The sequence below is a fragment of the Falco punctatus genome (assembly GCF_963210335.1).
Source record: "Falco punctatus genome assembly, chromosome: 4".
NCBI classification, from domain to species: domain Eukaryota; kingdom Metazoa; phylum Chordata; class Aves; order Falconiformes; family Falconidae; genus Falco; species Falco punctatus.
The window spans coordinates 61,222,697-61,244,946 of NC_137583.1; the positions used below are offsets into that span (position 1 = coordinate 61,222,697).

At 37.0% G+C, this 22,250-nt stretch overlaps 1 protein-coding gene across 1 annotated transcript in view; it reads right to left on the reverse strand.

Annotated features, from left to right (window-relative positions):
• The window catches only part of PTPRN2 (protein tyrosine phosphatase receptor type N2), a 676,344-nt gene that overhangs the window by 363,510 nt on the left and 290,584 nt on the right, over positions 1-22,250 (reverse strand). Inside the window, exon 10 of the mRNA XM_080385838.1 lies at positions 14,106-14,192. Within this exon, the coding sequence (XP_080241964.1) occupies positions 14,106-14,192 (87 nt within the window). The remainder of the gene's footprint in view (positions 1-14,105; positions 14,193-22,250) is intronic.

Consider the following 22,250-nt stretch of genomic DNA (forward strand, 5'->3'; position numbering starts at 1 on the left):
TGCACTGTGCACATTTTATTCTGGAGTTAATAGGAACTGTCATTAATCAATCATTTTTTTCTAAATACTCTTCAGTGGGGGAGGAGAAAAAAAAAAACAGAGATATTTTATTGCTAAAGGACACTTCAGATGCCAAGTCATTAATGTATAAGAAATGTATTTTAATATTGTTAAGTAATTATAAAGTATTTATCAGCATCATTTAAATAATATTCTAGGTTATCATACTCAAGAGTTGCGAAGTGTACTTTATTTGAGATAATTGCTTTAGAAAACCTCACACCATTCCCCAATTCTGTCGCTAACGTTGAGATAATCAACCATAAAAGTCACCTGGGAGTTTCATCATACCATACCCTGAACATAACCAATCTTGCACTGTCCTTTCTGCATTGCCAGCCTGAGAGACACGATGATTCCTTCCTAGCTGCTGGGACCTTTACAGTGTAATTAGCAGTCTGCTTTAAATAAAAGCAGGCACCAATCCAGTATATAGCTGTCCCATGACAAAGACAGGGTGAAGAAAATAACTTTAGGTATTCCCCCACAAATCTACACTGCGTAGTCCATTATAGCTGAGAACCTGGAACCAATACACACTTTCAAGCACAACGTAGTTACACTTTAGCTTTACCAGCAAAGACATAAAATGCTTCTCCCCTTGCCTGGGTTTTTTGCTTCTCTCTCTGCCCCAGGGCTCGCTCCCCCCTCAGCTGTCCTCCTGCCCCACTCCATGCGGCTATGCACTTCATGGCATCATTATAAACATATAGATTAAACCTGGATCACTTCAGTGATCCAGCCCAGGCAGTGAGAGGCCAGGATTTCAAAGTGGAGCCTGGCAGGGACCATCGCACTATTCTCTAGTGACTCCACCTGGATAATCCAGGAACAGGACAGGATTTGAGCTGTGCCCATGTAGGCATCGCCACAAGCACTGCCACTTCTTGTCACTGATGAGACAATTTAGGGAAATAAAGAGCAAAATGCAGGATGGGAAAGAAGTTCCTATGCAAGTGGGACGATATTGGGTTAACACCATTCTTTTGCAAGAAAGAAGAGATCTCAGAATCGTTTAAAATACCCACTCATATATTGCTATGAGAGGTATTGCTTTTCTCTACTGTAACAGCTGAATGCTTGAATGTAAGGAATCACCTGAGCACTACATAAACACAGCTTCACTAGGAATGTTTACAAAACACAGAAAATAAAGCAGCTCTTGTCACAACTTCATGCACATTGTTATTCTGCTGTTTATTTAAAAGCAAACAAAAGACCTTGAGATTACTTGGTCAAAATTGCATTTCTGCTTGATGTTTTGGGAACTGACTGCTTCAGGAGCTCATAAAATGAGATTTTTCTCATGGGGGCTTCTGGCAAAAGCACTCAATAAATAAACATTTCAATAACAATAGATGCCCTTTGGGGAATTCCTCGCTGTTCATTATGTGTTGGACGAGAGCATTTAAACAAAACCAGTAATTATATGACTGCAAAGTTTTTTTTAAAAAGACTTTTTAATAAGAGGGCAACCAGCCTGAGAAAAGGTTCTAAGATGTATAAAATGCACCCCTGATACTACCAAACCAGGAACTTTAAATTAGATAGATGAGACTGCTTTTTCATGTGGCTGTCAAACCCTCTGAAGCCTAGCTAATATTAATGGCAATTGTCTTTACATCACTCTAAATACGGAGGCTCACTGAAGTGCACGCGATTGTTTATGACCTGATGAATTGCAAACAAACCATTCCCACAGATGAGGGAGGGTGCTGCCTGTTAGCAGAGGCATCCCTCCTGGCTGGCAGGTTACATCACACCAGCATTCCGCCAGGTATGCCGGTGAAAACCATCAGAAATGTTCCCACCAAAATGCTTAAAGCGCAACGCCCAGGCTGAAACATAGCCTGCATCTAAGACATGCATCTGCTGCACCTGAGATTAAAAATGTTAGGTAGTAACACTTTTAATCTAGAAAGACAGTATTTTATATCAGATTTTTTGATTGTTCCCCACTCTCCCCCCCCCCATCCCCATCAATGCCAATACAGCTATACCTTTGAAAATTTGTAGTTGACTCTTCTGACATGAACTTCCACCCAAATAAGAGAAGATTGTGAGTTTCAGGAGGCATCTGGACTATATTATTATAATTGCACTTATCATTCTTTTCTAATACTTTGCTATGACAGTTTTTTTGAATAAAGGTAAGCAGGTCTGGCTTCAAGGCTAATAAACAGTGACTTCTCCCCACGCAAAATGTAATGTCTCTTGCAATGACCTGCTAAATTTATTACTCGAAATTTACTGACTAATTACCCCCTCTGTCAGCTGTCACAACTTCTGCTTTTTTTTAATTTCAATAATGTTGCTTTCAGCCATAATAGTTTTTTTTTTTTAACAAAGACATTCAAAGCATATTGCAAATTGTCACCCTTATGTGCTGTTGTCTTATATTCTGTTTACTAGAGATGAAATAATTACAGTGTTTATACCAAAATGACTTGAAGGTTGATTGCTGATTTAATAATATCCCCTCCCCTTGGGTTTATACTTCCCATCTGAAAGTGTGAGGGTGTACAACATGCACAGAAACAAACAATATTCTTCGTGTAAAATAGAAGTATTTCCTTTCTTTTACTGACTAACAACATTCTTATTATTTTTTGCCTGTCAACAAATGAATCATCTGAATAAACAGAGCTGGAGCATGATCAATATGGCAAGGTCCATATCACTTTCAAGCCGTAGGTTATAATTATATTTATGAATGACAGGATTTAAATCTCCATAAATTATGTACCAAGCTTTGCATGCCTGTTCTTCTCCCTCAAGTGTATATACTTTAGCATTACAGTATCATACAGAAGGTTTACTGTGAAATACAGTCACAGTCTATCATACCCCCTAGTGGAAAAGGATTTGAGAAACAAGTGCCAATGTGGTTACGTGTACTCTTGAAGATGACACACAGAGCTGATGCCAGATGGAAATGAGTTGAGGTTGTACTGCATTTTTAAAAAACAGACAGACAGAGTGCAATATCTCAAGATTTCAGGAAGATGAGGAGGTTAGGATTGGATATTTCCAACATTAAACGTTTTCTTAATGACCCTATTTTGTAAAACAGAGCTTGCCTTAATAAAGCTTAGATTTGAAATTAGAGTCACCACTTGCCTATATGTTCATTTCAAAATCCTTTAATCTCTGGAGGTTAAGAAAAGCAATTAGTAACGCTCCAGAGGATTGTGCGAAGTAATTTTATAGCAGTGAAGGTAATTGTCTCAGGAAATGTTTGGTGGGCTTGAACTAATGACTTGCAATGTGTACACATTTCTGTGCTTACTGTGTTTAGGAATTTGAAGCTTATGCCCATTGTTTATATTGCATTGAAGTCTTTTCACCTCAATTTTGGAAAAAATAAAATGCTCATACTGCTGTAAATGGGTTATCTATTATATACATAGCTATATAAACATACTTATGTCAAATCAAATTAATAAGGAAAAGCACATGATGAAAAGAGGCATTTTTGTAATACAGTATGTTTATATGATGTGATTTACAGAGCAAAGCAAAGGCAGAAAATTGCAGCTGGTCATTGTCCTATAACATAAAGGGATTAAGAAGTGTACACTGGCTGTTTTGCTCTCCTTCTGTTACTCAGACCAGGTATAAATCCATTGACCACTTGGTTCAAGTTTCACCAACGTTTTTAACCAGAAATTTTGACCAAAATTTATTTTGTGAAGCATTGCATCATACTCTGTTTATATTACAAAAGCAGGTAACTGACTAAAGTTCAAAGAGTCAGGAAATCTAAGGATGTATTGTGCTGACCTACTATAAAATAACTTCCCTGAACTGGTGAGTAGAGAATACTGATTATCTCCCAAACTTAATACAAAAAAGGCACACATTTTACTCTCTAACTTCTTTTCTCTTCAAAGATTTTCTTCGTTTTGCACCTGAACAAAACAAATGTCAATGTACAGCTGAATATATTCTCACATTACTATTGACACGTATGTACTTAAAGCCAGTGATCAATTTAAAAATCTTTCCCAGTTTTAGTAAACTGAGCTTCTTGAGCCCTTCTCTGGAAATTCTTAACATGCTTCTTAAACTGCAGAAGGACACACAGTGTTCCACAACATGCTGCAATACAGCCAAAAATACATTATCTATTTATATGTATATCCTTTATATACACTAAGCAGGAACTGTCTGTTTGCAACACTCTCTACGGAAATGTGGTCCTGTACTGAACACAGAGCTAGCACGGAGGAAGTCAAACATTGGTTGTATTAACATCACACCTTATGTCTGACAATGACCAAGTAATAAAGATGAAAAAGCAAAATCCCTGCTAAGGGAAAGACATTAATTGCAGTGCTCACCAGTTAGTGGTTGATTTTCTGTCACCACCCGCATTTCATTAGAGTGGTTTACACCATGCAGCTGGGTGAGGTGTAACAGATAGACCACAAAGATTATAGAGATTGACAGTTTCAGAGCAATCACATCTTGCAAATGTAACTACATGGAAACAAAAGTTAGGTCTGGATTTGATGGTTGCAGCTCAGACTAACCTCTGCAAGCTACATCTACAGTCTTCATAAATCAGGTCATTATTTGGCCACCTTGTACCGCCCTCTTCTCTCTCCCTGAAACCATCAGGGCTGCAGAGCGACTTCACGGAACACCATTTCAGGGGGAAAGAAAAGGGCATGACAAGGTGTGCAAATAATGAAATGTATTCTGACTGACACACTACTGTCGTTAGAAAGAATTTCAAGAGCCAAGTCACAGAAAAGGGAGGACTGGTGCAGAAAGAGAAGCTTTCCAACAACAGCAGTCCATGTTTGGTGGGTCTCTGGTAGCACCCAATATACTAAATGATGGACTTTTAATTATTTTACATTAGTCATTAATTTTGTATTAATCATTTAATTTATATGCATCAAAATTTTGCTAAGTACACTGATACTAATTTACCGTGCAAAAGACGATGAAAGAGTATTTTAAACATTTTACAACTCCATCTCAGGTAAAGATTATTTTGCTAAGCCTACAATTTAAATGATTTTAAAAAGAGACAACGCTCAATTTAGAGAATGATGCTACACTCAGTTGGTCCTATTTTTATTCTTCACGAAATGCAACCTCTGATGATTACTCAATATCTATGAATAATTTGCAGAGTTTTAAAATAATTTTTCTATTAATCTGTCACAAACCATGAAACTTGACATTTTCACCATGCTGAGTACATGAAAGCTGCCAGCTTTGCCTGCCATGAAAATAAGGTTCTTAATTACAGTATTTAAAAGAACAAACCCTACAAGTGCTATAATTTTTTACAGCAAAAGAGTGCTTGGACACTGAGAGAGTGGGAAAATGGTCTCAAAATTCTGCTTAAATGTACAGTGATTTTTCTTTCACTCCTCAAAGATTAAGGTAAAGGATAAAAAAGTTATGTAATTAAAAAAATATAATTGTATTCTATTTACATTTCTGTTCTTTATACCTTGTAGTAGTCTGCTTGGTACATAAAGAACAGACAGTTTTAATTTTAGCCAGTAGCATTCAATGCATTTTACTGACTTCAGGTCTATTTACCCCCTGCACACCTGTGTTGTTAATGGAGTCTGTTGAAATCCCGTGTAAAATTAGTCTACTGGGATGATAGCCACCTTATGCTCAATTTGCACAAATCTTTTAATAATTAATGAAGAGCATGACTCATGTGTTAGGGCTTTTGCAGAGGTAAAGGTTCAGAGTACTCACACCTTTGATAGGAGCCAGATAGGTCACAGATTTCTTTGATGAAGATTAGGCAGCACAACCAAATACCAAAAAAACTCAGACTTTGCTGCAGCCTCAATCAAAAAAGCTGCAAATCTCGAAGTGCTACAGCCAGAGCCCTCCTGTTTTCACTCTTAAGAACTTGTTGCCTTGTCCTTTAGTTCTCAGGAGACCAACCAGAAGATTTGTTCTGGAGCTTCCCCTGCCAGCTGTGAAGCAGAGGCATTTGCTTTGCAAAGGAGGCACTGCAAGTGGAATTCATTGAGCTCTTTCAGTCCCACATACAGATGCAAATTTACTCTGACTGCCTTTATGGCTCCTAAGGAAATACAAACCCTTCCATAGGCAGGCTGTGGTGCAGCTCATACGCCTGGACATGCAATATTTACTGGCTAGAGTGTAAAAAAGTATGTGCAGAATAATTATTTAACTTTTTCAGCCAGGCCAGCAGGTCTGTAATGTTCCTTGAATCCACCCATCCATCCAGGTGACAAAAAGTGAGAAAAAAAAGTGTGTGTTTGTGTATGTAGGAGAACCAGGGCAGGAGCATCAAGAAAGACATAGATGTAAGATATACTCCTATAAGGGCCTATTCTTTTAAACAAATCTCTACGTGATAATCTTTTTCTGTTTCTAACACTAGTTACTCTATTTGTGGACCAAGCTTTAGTTCAAGACTGGTAATCAGAGTTCTCTGTTTCTGTTCTCATATCTGTCACCAAATTCTGTACCATCTTAGGGAAAATCAAGCAAACCATCTTGAGTTTCAATTTACCCATCTGTAGAATGGAAATGATTACCTGTTAATAATATGTGCAATGTTATATAAATTAAATGCAATGGCACATATTCAGTCCTTGAAACAAAGTATAGCCTGCCTACCTTATAATGTTATAAAATTTAATTTTATTTAAAAAGGAATATGATGGCATTCTTAGTCATATAGAGGGATGAGTAGTAGAGAAATATGAAGTTTAAAAAAAGATAGATAAACTTCAGAAGCCCACACATCTGTATAAACCTCTTGAGCAGGGACCTGTGAGTACATGGAGATGTATATAACACTGGATTTCATTCTGCTTTTGATTACAAAAGTACAAATCCTCTGATTTAATGAGATGAAATATTGTAATGGAAAGCCAAACTTTGTACGTTTTTATTTATAAGACTCTCCCTAGATTTTTATGGTCTTTCTGTTTTGTCACCTAGAATTCATAAAATGCTGCAGGCTAAAATCCTTCTTGTTATTTTAATGTATTTTTATATTTTTCCAGCAGGAAAGTTACAGTGGAGAAGGCAAAATGATCTTGGTTATATGCACATTTATTAAAGAAAAGCACACAAAATATATTGTACCTCAGGGGAAAAAGCCACAAGACTAATGTAATGCTAAGGTTGAGAAATCACTCATTTTTAAGTAAAGGAATGCATGGTTGAAACTTCCACCTTATTTTTGTTTTCCTTATCCTCATTCCTTTAAAAAAATGATGTATATTTATATTATAAATTAGTTGTCAAATAAGACATTATGTACCAGAAAACACAGTGTAATTTCTTATAAAAGCCTGCATGCAATGAGTTACAGCAGTACATTTTTCAGACAATTTGTTTTCCAGACTCATTAAATCTGTGGAAGAAGTCAAGTTTGAATAAAAGTGGTTCCATTATTTCTGAGTTATGCTTTTATAACATTTTAAACAAGATTATGCCAAATAGCCTTAGCCTGTTGGTTTGCTATTTAAAGTCAAAGAACAGATGACAAATATTGCTCAACTTTTCTGAAAGGCGTATCTTTTGAGATGAAGCACAGCACAGTTCAGACTGGGATAAAAATGTTGCTTAATTTCTGGACAATAAATGGAATGGAAATAAAAAAATCGATCTATTGCTAGTTTGTACTACAGCACCTTAAGGAGAGGAGGAGGACTATATGTTTTTTCATAAGCACAATATTAAAATATTTATCTTAGTAAATCTAAATGGCATAGATGGCCGAATCTGGAATCTGCCAGCCTAGAAAAAACTTTGCAAGAATATCAATCCACAGATGTTTAACATACAATGCAAGAGAAGATTAATTACACCGAATCAAGGAGAAAGGAATCATGGAGAATCTGTACAGTAGAGGGAAGTTTGCAGATACAAACCTGACAAGACACTGTGCTACCTGTCCCACTACTGCTCAGTGGTTAAATAATCCTCCCTCACACTATCCTGTCTCTCAAGCTACCGATAATTTCCTGAGATGTTCACATTTAGAGCATACATATACCACATGTCATAATCCATCAGCATGATGAAGTGAAAATACCGAGTACTGTTCGAGTGTTTAGGTTCTGGATGACTGAATGATTAACTGGCTGATTGAGTTTTTCAGGTGTTAGAAAAATAACATGACAAACAATGAATAAAACCTATACAGCATGATGAGGACACTGCAGTCAATGCACGTGTTCATAATAGGTGAGGCTGGGAGCTCCGCTCATCAGTGTGCCTGCCCAACACTTCCGATTTGAACGCATTTAAAGCTTTTCCAAACTTTCACCACTTCGGTTTGATTTTCAGACATCTTCTTCACTTCACGTTCTTTTCACTGGGATGGTTGGCTGGCTTTTCAAATTGTATTTATTCCAGCCCAACCGTTTCAGCCTTTCTTAAAAACAAGAATAATGGCAGGTATAGCTTTGTTGTGTAAGGCCTTTTCTTTGAAAAGGAGGTGGAAAGTGTCTCTAATCCCACTGCTTGAAAACAGAGATTTGAAGTAGAGTAAGAATGTCCTTGTAGCTGTCCTCACGATAAGCCTTCCAAATTCAAGCTTTTGTTAGACCAGTCTTTACACAAAAATGTGTAAAAAAACATAGTTGACACTAAGGACATACTACAGTATAGTAGGAAAAATCAATCTTGACTTACTTTGTATCTAGATATGCAGTTTTTCTTTTCAAAATATTTTTTCAGTAGGATCCCTGACATCCAAGGATGAATGATGGTCAAGTAGTAGAGAAGACTAATATTTTCAGGGGCCTGAATTTTTATTAGACTTCAGGAAGTATCTTGCAAATAAGGTATGGACCTATAAAGATGTAAAGGTCCTACCGTTACTTTGAATTCTGCTGGTACCATCCAGTTCTGCCTCGGATTCAGATTCACTCAGCTTGTTTGAAGCCAAGTCATTTCAGGCAATTTTTTTTCTTTTTCTTTTTTTTTTTTTTTTTTTTTTTTTTTTTTTTCCCCAGTAGCACTGAGAGCTGACTTCGGGGACTGCTGAACACTCAGAATGGTAATTGAAGCCAGTAAGATCTGTCTCAGTAAGTGAAGTTCTTCACAGAAGAAGCTGAATAAGCTATACTCTGTGACATCAGACTGGACACCTCATACTAACAAATGCTTTGACATTAATCTCTTCATGCATACCTGCAGCTCTGTATGATCCTAATAATATGCCACATCTCATGTGAGTTTGTCAAGCATATTGATAGTGCAGTGAAGAGCAACACAGGGAAAAACAAAAACCCAAACCAAAATAAGAGGAAATGGGGTTTCTGACCTCAAAACAGGGTTTGAATAATGTGCAGTAAATAAAACCTGCAGCCACACATTGAACAACGAGAATAAAATGAAACATTGAAGACCTGCTTATTAACTGAGTATTTTATTTCCTGCATATGGAATAAGACAGAGGGATGCAGAAAAATACATAGATATGATCAAATATTTCAAGATTATATGATAATTAACCTTTATTGAAAGATTGATATTTTTGGTCAGCTGAACAAATTAAAAAAAATAATGGCTTGAGTTTAGTCCAAAATATTTTTTGTTTATAATTATCACCAAAATAAAAGCATTTTCCTTATAAGTCAAATTTAGTTAAATTTTGAAAATAGTTATTACTTTGAATTTAAAAATTATAGTATTTTATTTTCAAAATGTCAAACCAACTGCTGTGGCTACTACAAATTTGGAAAGGCATTTTTCAGCTGCAGCCTCCATACAATTTCCATACATACCTTCAGTTATCCTGAATTTTCAGGTTTTTGTATAATAAACTATTCAAGTAAAACACTGAATTCACCTCTAGTCTCAGCGTGGGTAGGGAGAGCAGTCAGGTGAAAGCTGAACAACCAACCTGAGGCCTGGAAGTTTGAGATTTAGACTCTGAAAGATCAGTGATTTTGTCTTTTAACTTAGCTTTAGACATAAAACATAGATGCAAGCAACCATACATGATAGGGGAATACTGGTTCAATTTTATGGCTTTGCAATGAGGGACATTATATTAGACAACCAGAATCAGTTTTTTCAACTGGAAAAAATCTATTCCTATTAGCATTTGAAATTTAGCATGAGTATCCTGTTCATCCCCAGTGTTATATATATATGTATATATTATATGCTTATATAGGAAATTATTGTTACACTTCAAAACAAGAGCAGCAGACAGAGATTAATGTTATTTTATAGCATGAATATAGAGTGCTCTGCTACACATTTTCCATTGAAAAATTAGATACAAGAATTAAGAAGGAAGAGAAAAAATCAGCACTAGTGCAGCATCCATCAGAGAATCTAATATTCAGCTGAAAATCTCACTCTTAACTGGAGGCTGAGAATAGTAGGATATGCAGTCTGAAATGCTATGAAAACAGAATAATCTGGGGTTTTTTCCATACAAAGGTATTTAGCTAAGCTTAGAGCTGAGAAGTTCCCTTAGCAATGTTCTTAGTAAATACCCCAAGTATGAGAACATTAAAAATTCAGAAATCATTTGTATTCTCATCAGAAAACAAATAACTCATTTATCTTCTAATCAATGGTTTTGACCATGGATTCTGAGTATCCTTTCCACTGACCTCACTGCTGAGTTTACAGATTTTCATATTTTTATTATATTTGGATGTTTCTTAATAACATCTTGTGTTTGCAATTTTACTCTATAATGTGTGAAGAACTGTAATTACATGAAGGCAGCCAATGTTGCAGATTGCAGAGTGGTAAAATTATTTCTTTAAAAATAAATACAAACACTCCTAACACTACCACACATCTGACTTCAATCCATGATAACAGTCCAATAATCAATCACCAGGGGCATTGGACACCCATAATTAGATTATAAAATCATAACTATAGTCATTTTACGTCTGCTTGCATAATTACATCAGCATGCTAATATCCTTTTAATGGTCTCTAATGATGTAATAAGAAATAATGGAATTTATTTGACAGATATATAACCATTAACAAAACATATTAAGCATAACTATTACTTCCATAAAGATTCAGGCTGTATCCAAAAGTGACAGCTAACATGTTGGATCTTTTCTTCAGTGTTGAAATATTTCTAATTATGAATTCCCAAAATCTATTCCCACTCATCTGCTTCACAGGGTGAGCAAAGTTTATGTCAATGCAAACTTGACAACAAACCAACTGTAGAAGTGGACTGAAGCTCTGGGAGCCAAGCCTGAGGCTACACTGTGAATTGCAGGCTATCTGTTAAAGTTGGCAGGGTTGTGAAAGAGAGAAGATAAGCTGATTACTACCATGCATCACCTAATCAAGAACTAACAGGGGAGTCAGGAATTGGTAAGAATCCATAGCAAAAGCAATTGCTCACTTACACAACGCCAAAGTACAAGAAAAACACTAAAAATACAGGGAAGAACAAAATTTATTTGTAGACAAAACTAACTAAAGGTAGCAATGTATTTGTGAAGCAGTCCCTTTAAAATTATTTTTTCAGAGAAAAGGACAAGAAACTCTTAACTGAGAATTTATGAATTTTAGAAGAACACACCACTCACCCTCTCTCCTCTGTTTTTACACTGTTCCTATTTAATGCAATGGTTTTGTCTATACTGTGAAATTAACCCAGTGAGTCTCATTAACATGCCTTTACTCTGAAATCTTTGCAAAAAATAATAAAAAAACCCCCTTAGGCCTACACTGTTACTTTCTTACCACTCAGAATTCTTGGAGGGAAAAGAGAGAATTGAGAATTTTACACCAAGCTAATTCTCAGGTCAGAGTTCGAAGTAGAATAGGGTGTCATATTCCCACACCTTTTATAAATCCTTGGGCTCCGGTTTATGAGTAGTTTTTTCTATCTAATTTCCCCCTTTTTTTAAAAAAAACCACCTGAATTCTTAAGAAAAAAGACTACTTTTAGTTGCCAGTGAAATGATCTCAATTACCCAAGATGCCTTAGGCCAAGTAAAAAAGCATATTTCCTGAGAGGCCTCACTCTTACACTGATATGTCAACAGTGGATTAGGAATAACCATGACATCAAGTTTTTCCTGAAACTCTTCTCCATGAGGCCATTCAGAAGCTAACCAGAGCCTTCAAACTCATATAGCTTTCTGCTGATAATTGTGCAGTGATGACAAAAGAACTAACATAAAAACCATTAATTCTTTGCTTGGTGAGGCCTCTTTCTAAAGCTTTCTAAAGCTTCTACTACTGGTGTATCTACTGGCCAGCTCCACCTTTCTTTAGCATTTCATGGGTTTAATGTGATTGAAAGAATCTTGTTTTCTTGAATAAAGAAAATTTATTCTGGATGAATTCTTCACTAACTTGAGATTTGGGCTAACCTTTCACAGATCTATACATCTTTTTAAAAGGCAAAGGCTGATAAAATGTTGTATTAGACAATGTTCAATCCTGTTTGGAGTTACTATAACTCATAACACACTTTTAAAGTACTGACCATATGAGTACTTTCAGTACAGCCATATGACTGCATATTAATAGATGCAAAATAACCAGCCTCCCTAATGTCACACATTAAAAAAAAAGTTTGTTCATAGTTAGCTTCATCACTGGAGGGATACTTTTCATTACAGAATGAATCTACAGCCTGCCAATTGCAACGTTGTTGTGTTTTATCAAATGGTAAGAAATAACCAAAAGGCTTTATGCTAACTATTAGAAAGGTAGGTGAAAGTGCTCTTGTACTTAAATGAACGCAGTTAATGAAGCACAACCTGCTGATTCCAGCAAAGAAATTGTTCCATGGGATTACCGCTTTAAATGTGCAGCAGACTTTATCTGCTAGTATTCAAAATCAAGGAAGCAAATTCTTTTTACAAGGAAGACCATGTAATATTGTAAATTTCTTAAAATTTCAAAACTCAAGTTTTCATAAAAAATGCATTTCATAAAATACAACCAAAAAGACATTCATCAATACAAAGAATTTTCTAGTAAACAAAATATAGGAATATTTTCATTTTAAAAAAACTAAAGCCAATATGACTGGTATCTGTCAGTTTCCCAAAAAAGATTTTCTCACCAGTAGTCTGTTTCTCCCTACACATACAGTAATGGAAGGGGTAGATTTTTTTTCTAAATAATAATAAATACTTCCACTAAAGATGGAACATCTTCAGACTACAGCTTAAAACACAGTATTAAATGATGAATTGCATTCACTAGAACTGAAGGTTAAAGAAAAGCTGATGGCAGCACAAGCAAGGCAGAGAAAGATGCTGCACTTCAGTAACCTGACTCATGGGCCAAAATAACCAGCCCCAAACCCTCTGAAACATAGGCAGGAACTGGATGCTACCCAGACTTCAGCTATTTTCTGTGTGCCAAGATGTGACTTCTTTACAGCAAACTGTCAAAACCCTCCCACAGTTGACCCTTTTTTCCCACTACTTTTCTATCAAACTATTTTTATTTTCTGTTTTATAAAGGAAGAATTAAGTTTTGTGAAGTAAATGTTCCTACCAAAATAATTTCAGAAAATCCCCAACTTAAATTTTTTACCAGATATGGCAAATCGTAACCTCCTAGTTCAGGAGATGAATATGAAGAGCATTCATCAGTATGAATCATATGAAGAAAAACAGTACCTCATCATAGCTGAACTCCCTGTGACTTGTTAAATGAGTAGCTGACCAAACAGCACGACCCAGTGTACCACGTGCCAGACTCAAAGCCAGGGACCCAAGTTCTTATTCATCTCTGACGTCATTTTCCGTTTCAGCAATGCTGGGTGTAATGACCCTTCACAAGACTTTCCTTACCTAGAAACTGCTAAATAAGGTTGGTAATATTTTTACAGCACTTTAAGCAAACTATTTTTCCCTACTGAAGGGTATTTTCTCAAAATAATTTATTCCTGTGTGTACGGGACTTTATATAGAACATCACTATATTCTTTGCCTTGCACACTCTCTTTAATTTTGGCATTAAAAATTAGATATTTCCTTGTAAGACAAACTACTCAAAAACCATGAGAAATCCAATAAAATAGAAAGCGGCAAATTCCAGGTACATACTTGACATCATCGAAGACACTCATCTGCAGCTTCAGGAGATCTGCCACTTCCTTTATTAACTCCAAGCCCTTTTCCACACTCAGGGGGCTGTTGAAAGGGAGCAAGAAAACAGAACATTACGAAAATGGAACTCATCAATACTTGAGAGGCTAAAAGTCCCAAAAGAGTTATCACCTTGGCCTCTTAGAGTCTGAAAGCCACCACTAACTGTATTCCTGTCACATAGTGATCGTGATATCAAGGGAATTGGGATCAGGTGCTTCTCCAGGCATGATGAATCACCTGAATTTTCCAGCAATAAGACAAACAATAAGGTGTAAATGGAATTGTTAGGAAGTGTAATGGGCCCATGATGCAGCAACCAGTTCATCTCAGTCCTCAATAAAAAATGTAATAAAGTAAAAGGACAGAAAGAGAGAAAAGGATTGACAAGACAAGGAGGAGAAACAAACAATGAAAGTCAAATTGCAGGCTCGGCATCAAATGGACAAGGGAAAAGCGTACTTTTAAATTCATTAGTTTTTAAAATGAATCTTCACCCAGTAAAGGGATACAAAATTATTATGGATTCGAAAGTAAACAATGGAGCAAGGCGCATAGTCCAGAGGACGCTGATTAGATACATAGAATTTAGTTTGGTGTGTGCATGGTCTGCTGACAGAACCTGCTTTAAATCTTTTTAACCTTTGCCAATGCCACATTTACATTTTTTAATTTAGAAAACAGGTTGCAATCAAGGCTAACAGAAGACAACCACTATCATTTTTTAAAGCGCTTAGCTACATGCAAAATTAGTATTTGCAAGAATTTCAGGTTATTAGAGCTGTTACGACTCTCAAGATGCATTAAGAACATTCTGTCCCTAATAAACAGATTATACTTTGTTTAGTTGTTCTTTGGTACTGTGGAACCAAACACAAAAGTATTAAGCAAAAATATAAGGAAACGATATAACAGTGTCCAGTGAGAACAGCAGAACATTCTCTCTCTAAATAATCCTCAACATTGTTAAAGCCCCAAAGATCATAAAATTAAACCTTACAAGCTTGATACTTATCTAACTTATGCCATGGCAAATCAGAAACAATTTTGATGAGATTAACCCTGGGGAAAAAAGGTTCTGTACTTTTTCCTTCAAAGATTTATAACAAGTAGGAGAAGGAGGTGTCAAAAATGTATGTACTATTAGACATGATCTTTTCAACTGGATTAAGGGGAAAAAAGATATTTTTTTTTCAAAGCTCTGTACCTAGGTTATTACTTCTGCTTCACAGTGAAAGTTTTTAAATCTAATTTTATATCACGGTAATCATTGCTGCAATTTTATTTATTGTCTGCAATGAGCACTGTTTGTTTATTTATTTATTTATTGCACTGCTTTCTGCATACACTGCCCTATGGGCACCTCTATTTAAATAATGGGATGTCTCATGTGGAACTTGGTTAGGATGGAATTGCTCAGCCTTCCTTCATGCCACTAACCCAAAATGCTCAAGAGACCTCCTGTCACACAAGCAGAGGTAGCCCCTCAAGGCACCAGATAAATTTGGAGTTTTTCTAGATGTCTAAGACAGAAATATTCTTGTGTGAAAGTAACAAAAGAATTTGATTGTTTCTGTAAGGAAAAAAAAATGCACTATAGATTATTCATAAAACCCCTATATTTCAAGGACTGACAACGGGCAGAAATGTGATTATTCCCATCGCTATGAAAGCAGATTGTCATAGTGACTCAGGGGCTTATGTGTTAATTAAATCTTTTCTCCCAAAGATGTTGGCTTAAATTTTATGGAAATGATTGGTGTCAGCAAGTGGGCTTTTAGTGTAATAGCAAGTCTACGCAGCAGTGCAGGCAAAGGCTGCTGCATACATTGGTGTCCAATGGAGTCTCATTTGTAAAAGCTCAACCTCCTACTCTCTACTTACTCCTCCTCCTCTGAAAAAGCATTCCTCAGCTTCAAAAACAAGGTATGCTGCTACAAGTCAATGCAACAACAGTAATGGGGCATAATCAGAGCATTCAAATGCTAAACCCCAGCAAGAGTGCTGGTGAGAAAATGGGAAAGAAAATGGTGCTGGAAGACCATTCTCTTACAAGCCTGAGCATCCAGGAGTAGTCTTAGTAACTCTCATCCAATACCAAGCTATTCACAAACTCAGATGCAGTTAGACCAAGAAATGATAATTCATAACAGCACAGGAAAGCTGCAGCACCAGTACTCTGGTACCTGTGCTATTATTGATCCCACTGCCACATTTGAGGTTTTAAATGAAGAATGATTAGTTTATATCATGATATTCTCCAAAGCACTTTTTCCAGTTTTGTAACATTGTTACGTACTGTTACTGTTCATTGCAGTTTTGTGATGGGTGCATTTTAGGGGAGTTGAATATTCAGAAGCTTGCATTCTCCATACCTTGTTTCTGCTTTTCTTTAGTGTTGCATTTTGCTCAGTGTTGTACGGTTTGTTCAGTGATTGCCTTTAGCTTTGTTTACGCAGAGAGAATACACTGCTCCCACCAGCACAGTGTCAAGCAAAGTAGCTTGCCTTGCAACAGCACCGTACACTGACATCACCCATCTGATTTCAGGTTTACACAGGGACTGTTGCCAGAAGACAACTTGCAAACACCACCTATCCTCCTGCCCGTGGTCCTCCCACGTGTCCCCAATGCAAACACACAGTACTTGTGGAACAGCTCTTTGTGAGCTTTCATGTAGTATGCCTGGTTTTCAGCTTGCTGGGTTCAGTCCTATATGGGAAGTTTCTGTATTATGGAGTGGGCTTTTTCTTATGAATATGATTCATCTATTGATTGTGAGGCTTCAACAACTATGGAATTAATTTAAAGTGTTATGTAAACCAGGAAAGACAGACAAAAATTAGTTGTTCAGATAAGGAACAAATAGTGAGATACTCCAGGCAGAAATTGTAATCATAGGATGAACTGTCTTCAGACAATCTTGACAATGAAACTATTTTATCAAGGCCAAAGACTTGGAGGGAAGCTAAAGGTGGGGGTAAGGTTCACACTGCTTTGTCTGAACTGCCAAGACATTCATTTTGGTTCCCTATAGTGGGGGAGGAGGGAGGGAAGTCTCTTTGTGATGGGCTTTGCTGGCGCTCGGAGCAGCATGGCACACAGCGAGTCACTGGGCTATGGCCCCTCGGTTCCCATGCTACAACACAGACCCAACCCATATACATTCTGTTTCAGGAGCCTGTGATAACACATTGCAGCACACCAGTAATGGTGAACCCTTAAAAGAGAAATCACAGCCTACATAGGCCTCAAAGATACAAAGCATGTACTAGAAAAAACATCAGCAGAAAAATGCCTACCCATGGGTGCTATTTAGGCTTTGCAAATTTTCTTGAGGCTGGCTAACCCTGCTTATGCCATAGAAAATTAATGGCTCCTGCAGTGTCTTTAACAGTCCTTCTTTATTTTATCACTACATTTTTTGATTGCCCTGAAGGTTTCTGATTAGCTTTGATCCAGGTCTTGGTGTTAGAAGAAGAAACTGTGGGATGGCACAGCACCTTTTTTCCAGATGACATAGCTGTTGCCAGCTAAGATCCTGAGACAGTGGTCACTGGGTTTCCTACCTTTGTTCTCATTTCACTTGCTGTAGATTTCTTTTTTTGCATCTTCTTTCAAGCTAACTGTGTTAAAATACCACAACTGTAGCTAAAACAAAGTGTGATGCATCTCACAGTTTAAAAATAATTGGGTTTAGGTCCTTTTGAGGTTTCCATCTCCAGTTCTCTACAACTTGGAAGATGAAAAGAGAGTCAGAAAGTATAGAAAATTCATGTATAACCAACTTCCTTCCATTGCTTTATCTTCTAATGCCATCTCATCACTCACTAGTGAGTGCTAGCCTAAATATTGTTTTTCATTTCACAGATTCAGGCCCTACTGAACCAGAAGCAGAACTCTGTCTCACTCAGATGCCAATCTCTATCTCATATTATTTGTAGAATATACTTTGTTTGACAGGTTAATGACAATGAAGAAATAAATGGGGAATGAAATACCTGTATTTCCTTTGGGGCTTATGTAGATATATATATAGTTTTAAAGTCTGGCAGAGTATCATCTGCAACATATTTCACTGCTGCTTTTGTTTAATCTCACTTTTCAGGGCACAGCTCTTGCACTAAACTAGTTATACCTGCTGGAGCATATGGCTTATATCTCTGCTAAAAATAGCCAATGTTATATGGTAGTACTACATTATCCTTTCAGATGAAATGGCTCCCCAGCTCAGTGCAAGACTCTGATGCCATGATTTAACATGAAAACTTCCCTATCCATTTTAACCATGTAAAAATAAATAATCCAATCTGTATCTACTTGTCTGAGCTGAAATAATCATGAGCCAATCAGCTCCCTATAAAGTCATCAGTTTTGTCTAAAAAAAAAAAAAAAAAAAAAAAGCAGATCTAGTCTATAAAGCTATTTTATTTAGAGATTAATCTGAAATGAAAATACAGGAATTAATATCTCTTAACTTTAATGTGAGCTCCTAAGCCCTTCTGGAAATTAGTGTAATCCATTTAAATCCTCAGGAGTGGATTTGGGAACCCAACTTTATGTAATTGTTTGTTAAAACGTTTTCACAAAGTGTACTGGACATTGCATACAAGAAAATTAGCTTGCCTGGTGAAAAATAATATTCTGTGCCTTCCAGTATGTAAATCCCTCTCAGTGAAGGAGCTGAAAACAGAAATATTTTAAGGAACAATCCACTTACAAAGGTAATTTAAAAAATAGAACATTGGATTATAACCTTCCTCTGCTATTGTCTATTAACGATTTCACTTTTCACTCACTCAATTTGCAAGAAAAATCCATTATGAAGAGTCATTTCTAAAATCTGGTCGCAGAAAGTTGGGACAACTTAGAATACCACTAAGTGATTTTCTTTTCAATCACTGCTACAAAATGTATAGAATTTGCTAGCCATTTTTTTAATCTGCCTATACGATCCCACTGCCTTCAATGGTTTCATATATAAGTGAAAGAATATCTCTTGCTGAATGAATTACCAATGAGGAACAGAATATGTCTTCATATGGAAGAGGCCTATCAAGTTACCCTGGTCAAGACATCTTCCTGACCCTCAGTTTCACTCTCCATAAAATGAAGGCAATGATACCAACTTTCTTTGTCAGATGCCTAGCATTGTTATATAAAAGACTGTTATTATTTGACTTGCTTCCCTTCTGGAGCTAAGAATAGAAAAAGCAGCACTACTGGCTGTCCCTAAAGGTTAGAGATATATATATAGATATATAGATATATTTCTTCCTACTGGATATAGAGAAACTGTAGTAGTGAATACCATGTAACCCGAGTGTTATCTTTTAGTCATAATAAAAACTTTCCTCATTCCACTACCAAAAATTTTGTTTCAAACTTTTTAAGCAAAGGGGCTCTGACTGGTTTTAGAGCACATCTGTCTGATTTTAGAGCATATTTAGTGTACTCAGATTCCAGGTGAAGGTAACTTCTCCCTCACTGGTCACTTAGTAGCCTTGCTAAATGCCTGTTGGGGGCAAACAGAGTAGGAGGCAAGGGTCTTATGGACCAGATGTTCCTTAGGAATAGCCAGTTAGACCACTTTAAAAAAAGAGTAGTGCTGATTTCAAGACCAGCTCAGCTCCATGCTGCAATTATTCAAACAATGCTACAAATGGATGCCACGTTTCCAAGAAATTCCCAAGATAAACTACAAATCTAATGAGTGAGAACAACCACTTTGAATAATGGACTGTCTATTTTTGACCTGGACCTAATGATTTATGCATTCAAGGCTCAAAGCTTCCCCTTCTGGTTAAAGAACAAGAAGGAAAGATGTAAATGAAGGAACAGGGGGAGTTCTGCAGGGAGTGACACTGGCAGCATGGCCAGCTCTGCATGCTGAGCTAAATGGAGATTAAACTCTAATAAAAGCCAGTGGGCAATGTCAAAGGGAACAAGAGGAAAAACAGAAGCAAACAATTATGAAAACTATATGTTCTGTATTTCCCAACATGCCTGTCAAAACAATCCCATAAATTGATCCATTTTTGCAGTGAAAAATCTGATCCAGTTATACAGATGGCTTGATTGCGACTCTTTGCCAAGCCTGCTCCCAGTCCAAGGAGAGCAACATGTAGCTCAATGTTACGCTGAGGTTATGTCAGTCTCGTAAGCAGTTGCTCTCATTTGCTTTTCCTCCTCCCAGTTGCCAAGTGTCTTCGGAAACCCACTTACTGAACTCTGAAATACTCCCTTAGCACCGTCATTCAAATTATGTATTGTCTTTACCAGACTGTACCTAGTGTCCTTCCAATACTCTGTTTAGCAATTGTAATGCAGCACTATAATGGACATCCAGTCAGCCCTGTCAGATTAGTTCAATTGAATCATTTTCTGCAAAAATGAAGAATAATCTACAGTACAGAAATAGGCATGACATTGGGAATTGCACTCCTTAAACCTAAATGTCAGTCTAATTTTCAGTGAAATCTTAAGTAAGGTAGGGTTCAATCCACCTAAAATTTGTTTAAATTGGGCCACAGGCAATGAAGGCCAGTTTGCCCATTTTTAAGAGTGCTAAGCACTGCATTAAAATTGCAAGGCATTTGTCTACAGGCTGAAAGTTGCCTGAGTGCTTAACTGCAGTCCTCCCAGAAGTATCAGAAAGTGTATTTTCTGGAGAGGTAAATGCCAGTCTCTCACATCCAGGCTTTCTTTGTTATCCAAACTCAAGCACAGTGACATGTCCACTCTACCTATTACTTATTTCCCCTGCAGAAGGTTCAAAAGTTTGGCTACACCTGTGTTCAGCCTGAATAGTACCGAATCTGCATCTCAGCCAGAGGAAGGCACAACCTGAGAACGTGCCACCTAGGTCCTTTGGGGAGAAGACCTTTTTTAGATTGTTTACTTTAAAAACACTTTTAATATTTGCTAATGTGAAACACACATATGCTCAAAAAGTAACTTTGGACCAGCAGTCTTCCTTCCTCCTGCAAATTAAGAGCCACTCTTGCATGTTTTCTATGTTCTGTTGCTTTTATTCCTGAAGATGAACTACTGGGCCATCAAGAGGATGATGAACCGTGCTATCGCTCAGGCCGGTACATAGAGCACTCTCCTAGGATGTGGGAGGCAAAACAGCTTGGACTAGCTTTGGTAAGATCTCTTCCATCTCCTGCTTCACTTTCTAACCCCTGCAGTAATAAGCAGAGGACAGTACACATGGTGCCTTTCAGCAGAGAAGCACCGGACACACTGTATCCTAGAATATCCTACTTGTTTGGCATGTCTTAGTGAAACAAGGAGATACCTTGCAGTCTGGGCTGTCGTCTGGAGTCTCCAAAAAGTCCCTTCTAATCAATGGAAGAAAGGAGGTCCCTAACTCCCCTGCGTGGGTATGTCTTCACTTGTCTCTCAGGGAGCTCGATGTCAAATGAAGCGGGTCATCCTTGTCATCCTTGGGGAAGATGTGCAGCATCCAGCAGCTCTAAGTTTGGCACCTAAATGAGACAGTTTGGCTTTCACTCTAAATTCTGAAATAATCCTTAAACCTAGAAATATGCCTTAAAGGGAAAAGGTATTAACCACACGGATAACAAGACAGACACCCAACGCTCTTGAAAATAGGAGCTGAATGGACTAAATCTGTTGAAGAACTTAATTTCAGTAATCAATTTTTACTAAACAATGAGAGGTACATGCAGATTATGCCTTGCAGATGAAAGCATTGGGTTAGAACTGTAAGTTTCTTTCTCAGTTGGGTCTTTAACCCACACATTCATGTTAGCAAGAATAATCTACCAGAAGACCTAGTCTGACAATCACCTGGATATGTTCACCAAAGATCAGTGTCTTTTAGTGGTGGTACTTTAGTGTAGAAGCTAATCTGAGTCTTGAGCTGACAAACATAATTTTGTTGGTCCTGCCTACCTCTGTATTTATTTTGAGTGTTTATATCAAAGATTTTTTATCCGTCATTCACCTAGTAGGCACATGCAGGAGATTCTTCCATGCTGAAGATTTTACTTTTTAGTACTAATCTTAGATATATTTTTTCTCTCGTCTTTTTAAATACTTAATTTTAAGAAAGATGCATTCCATAGCTTAAAA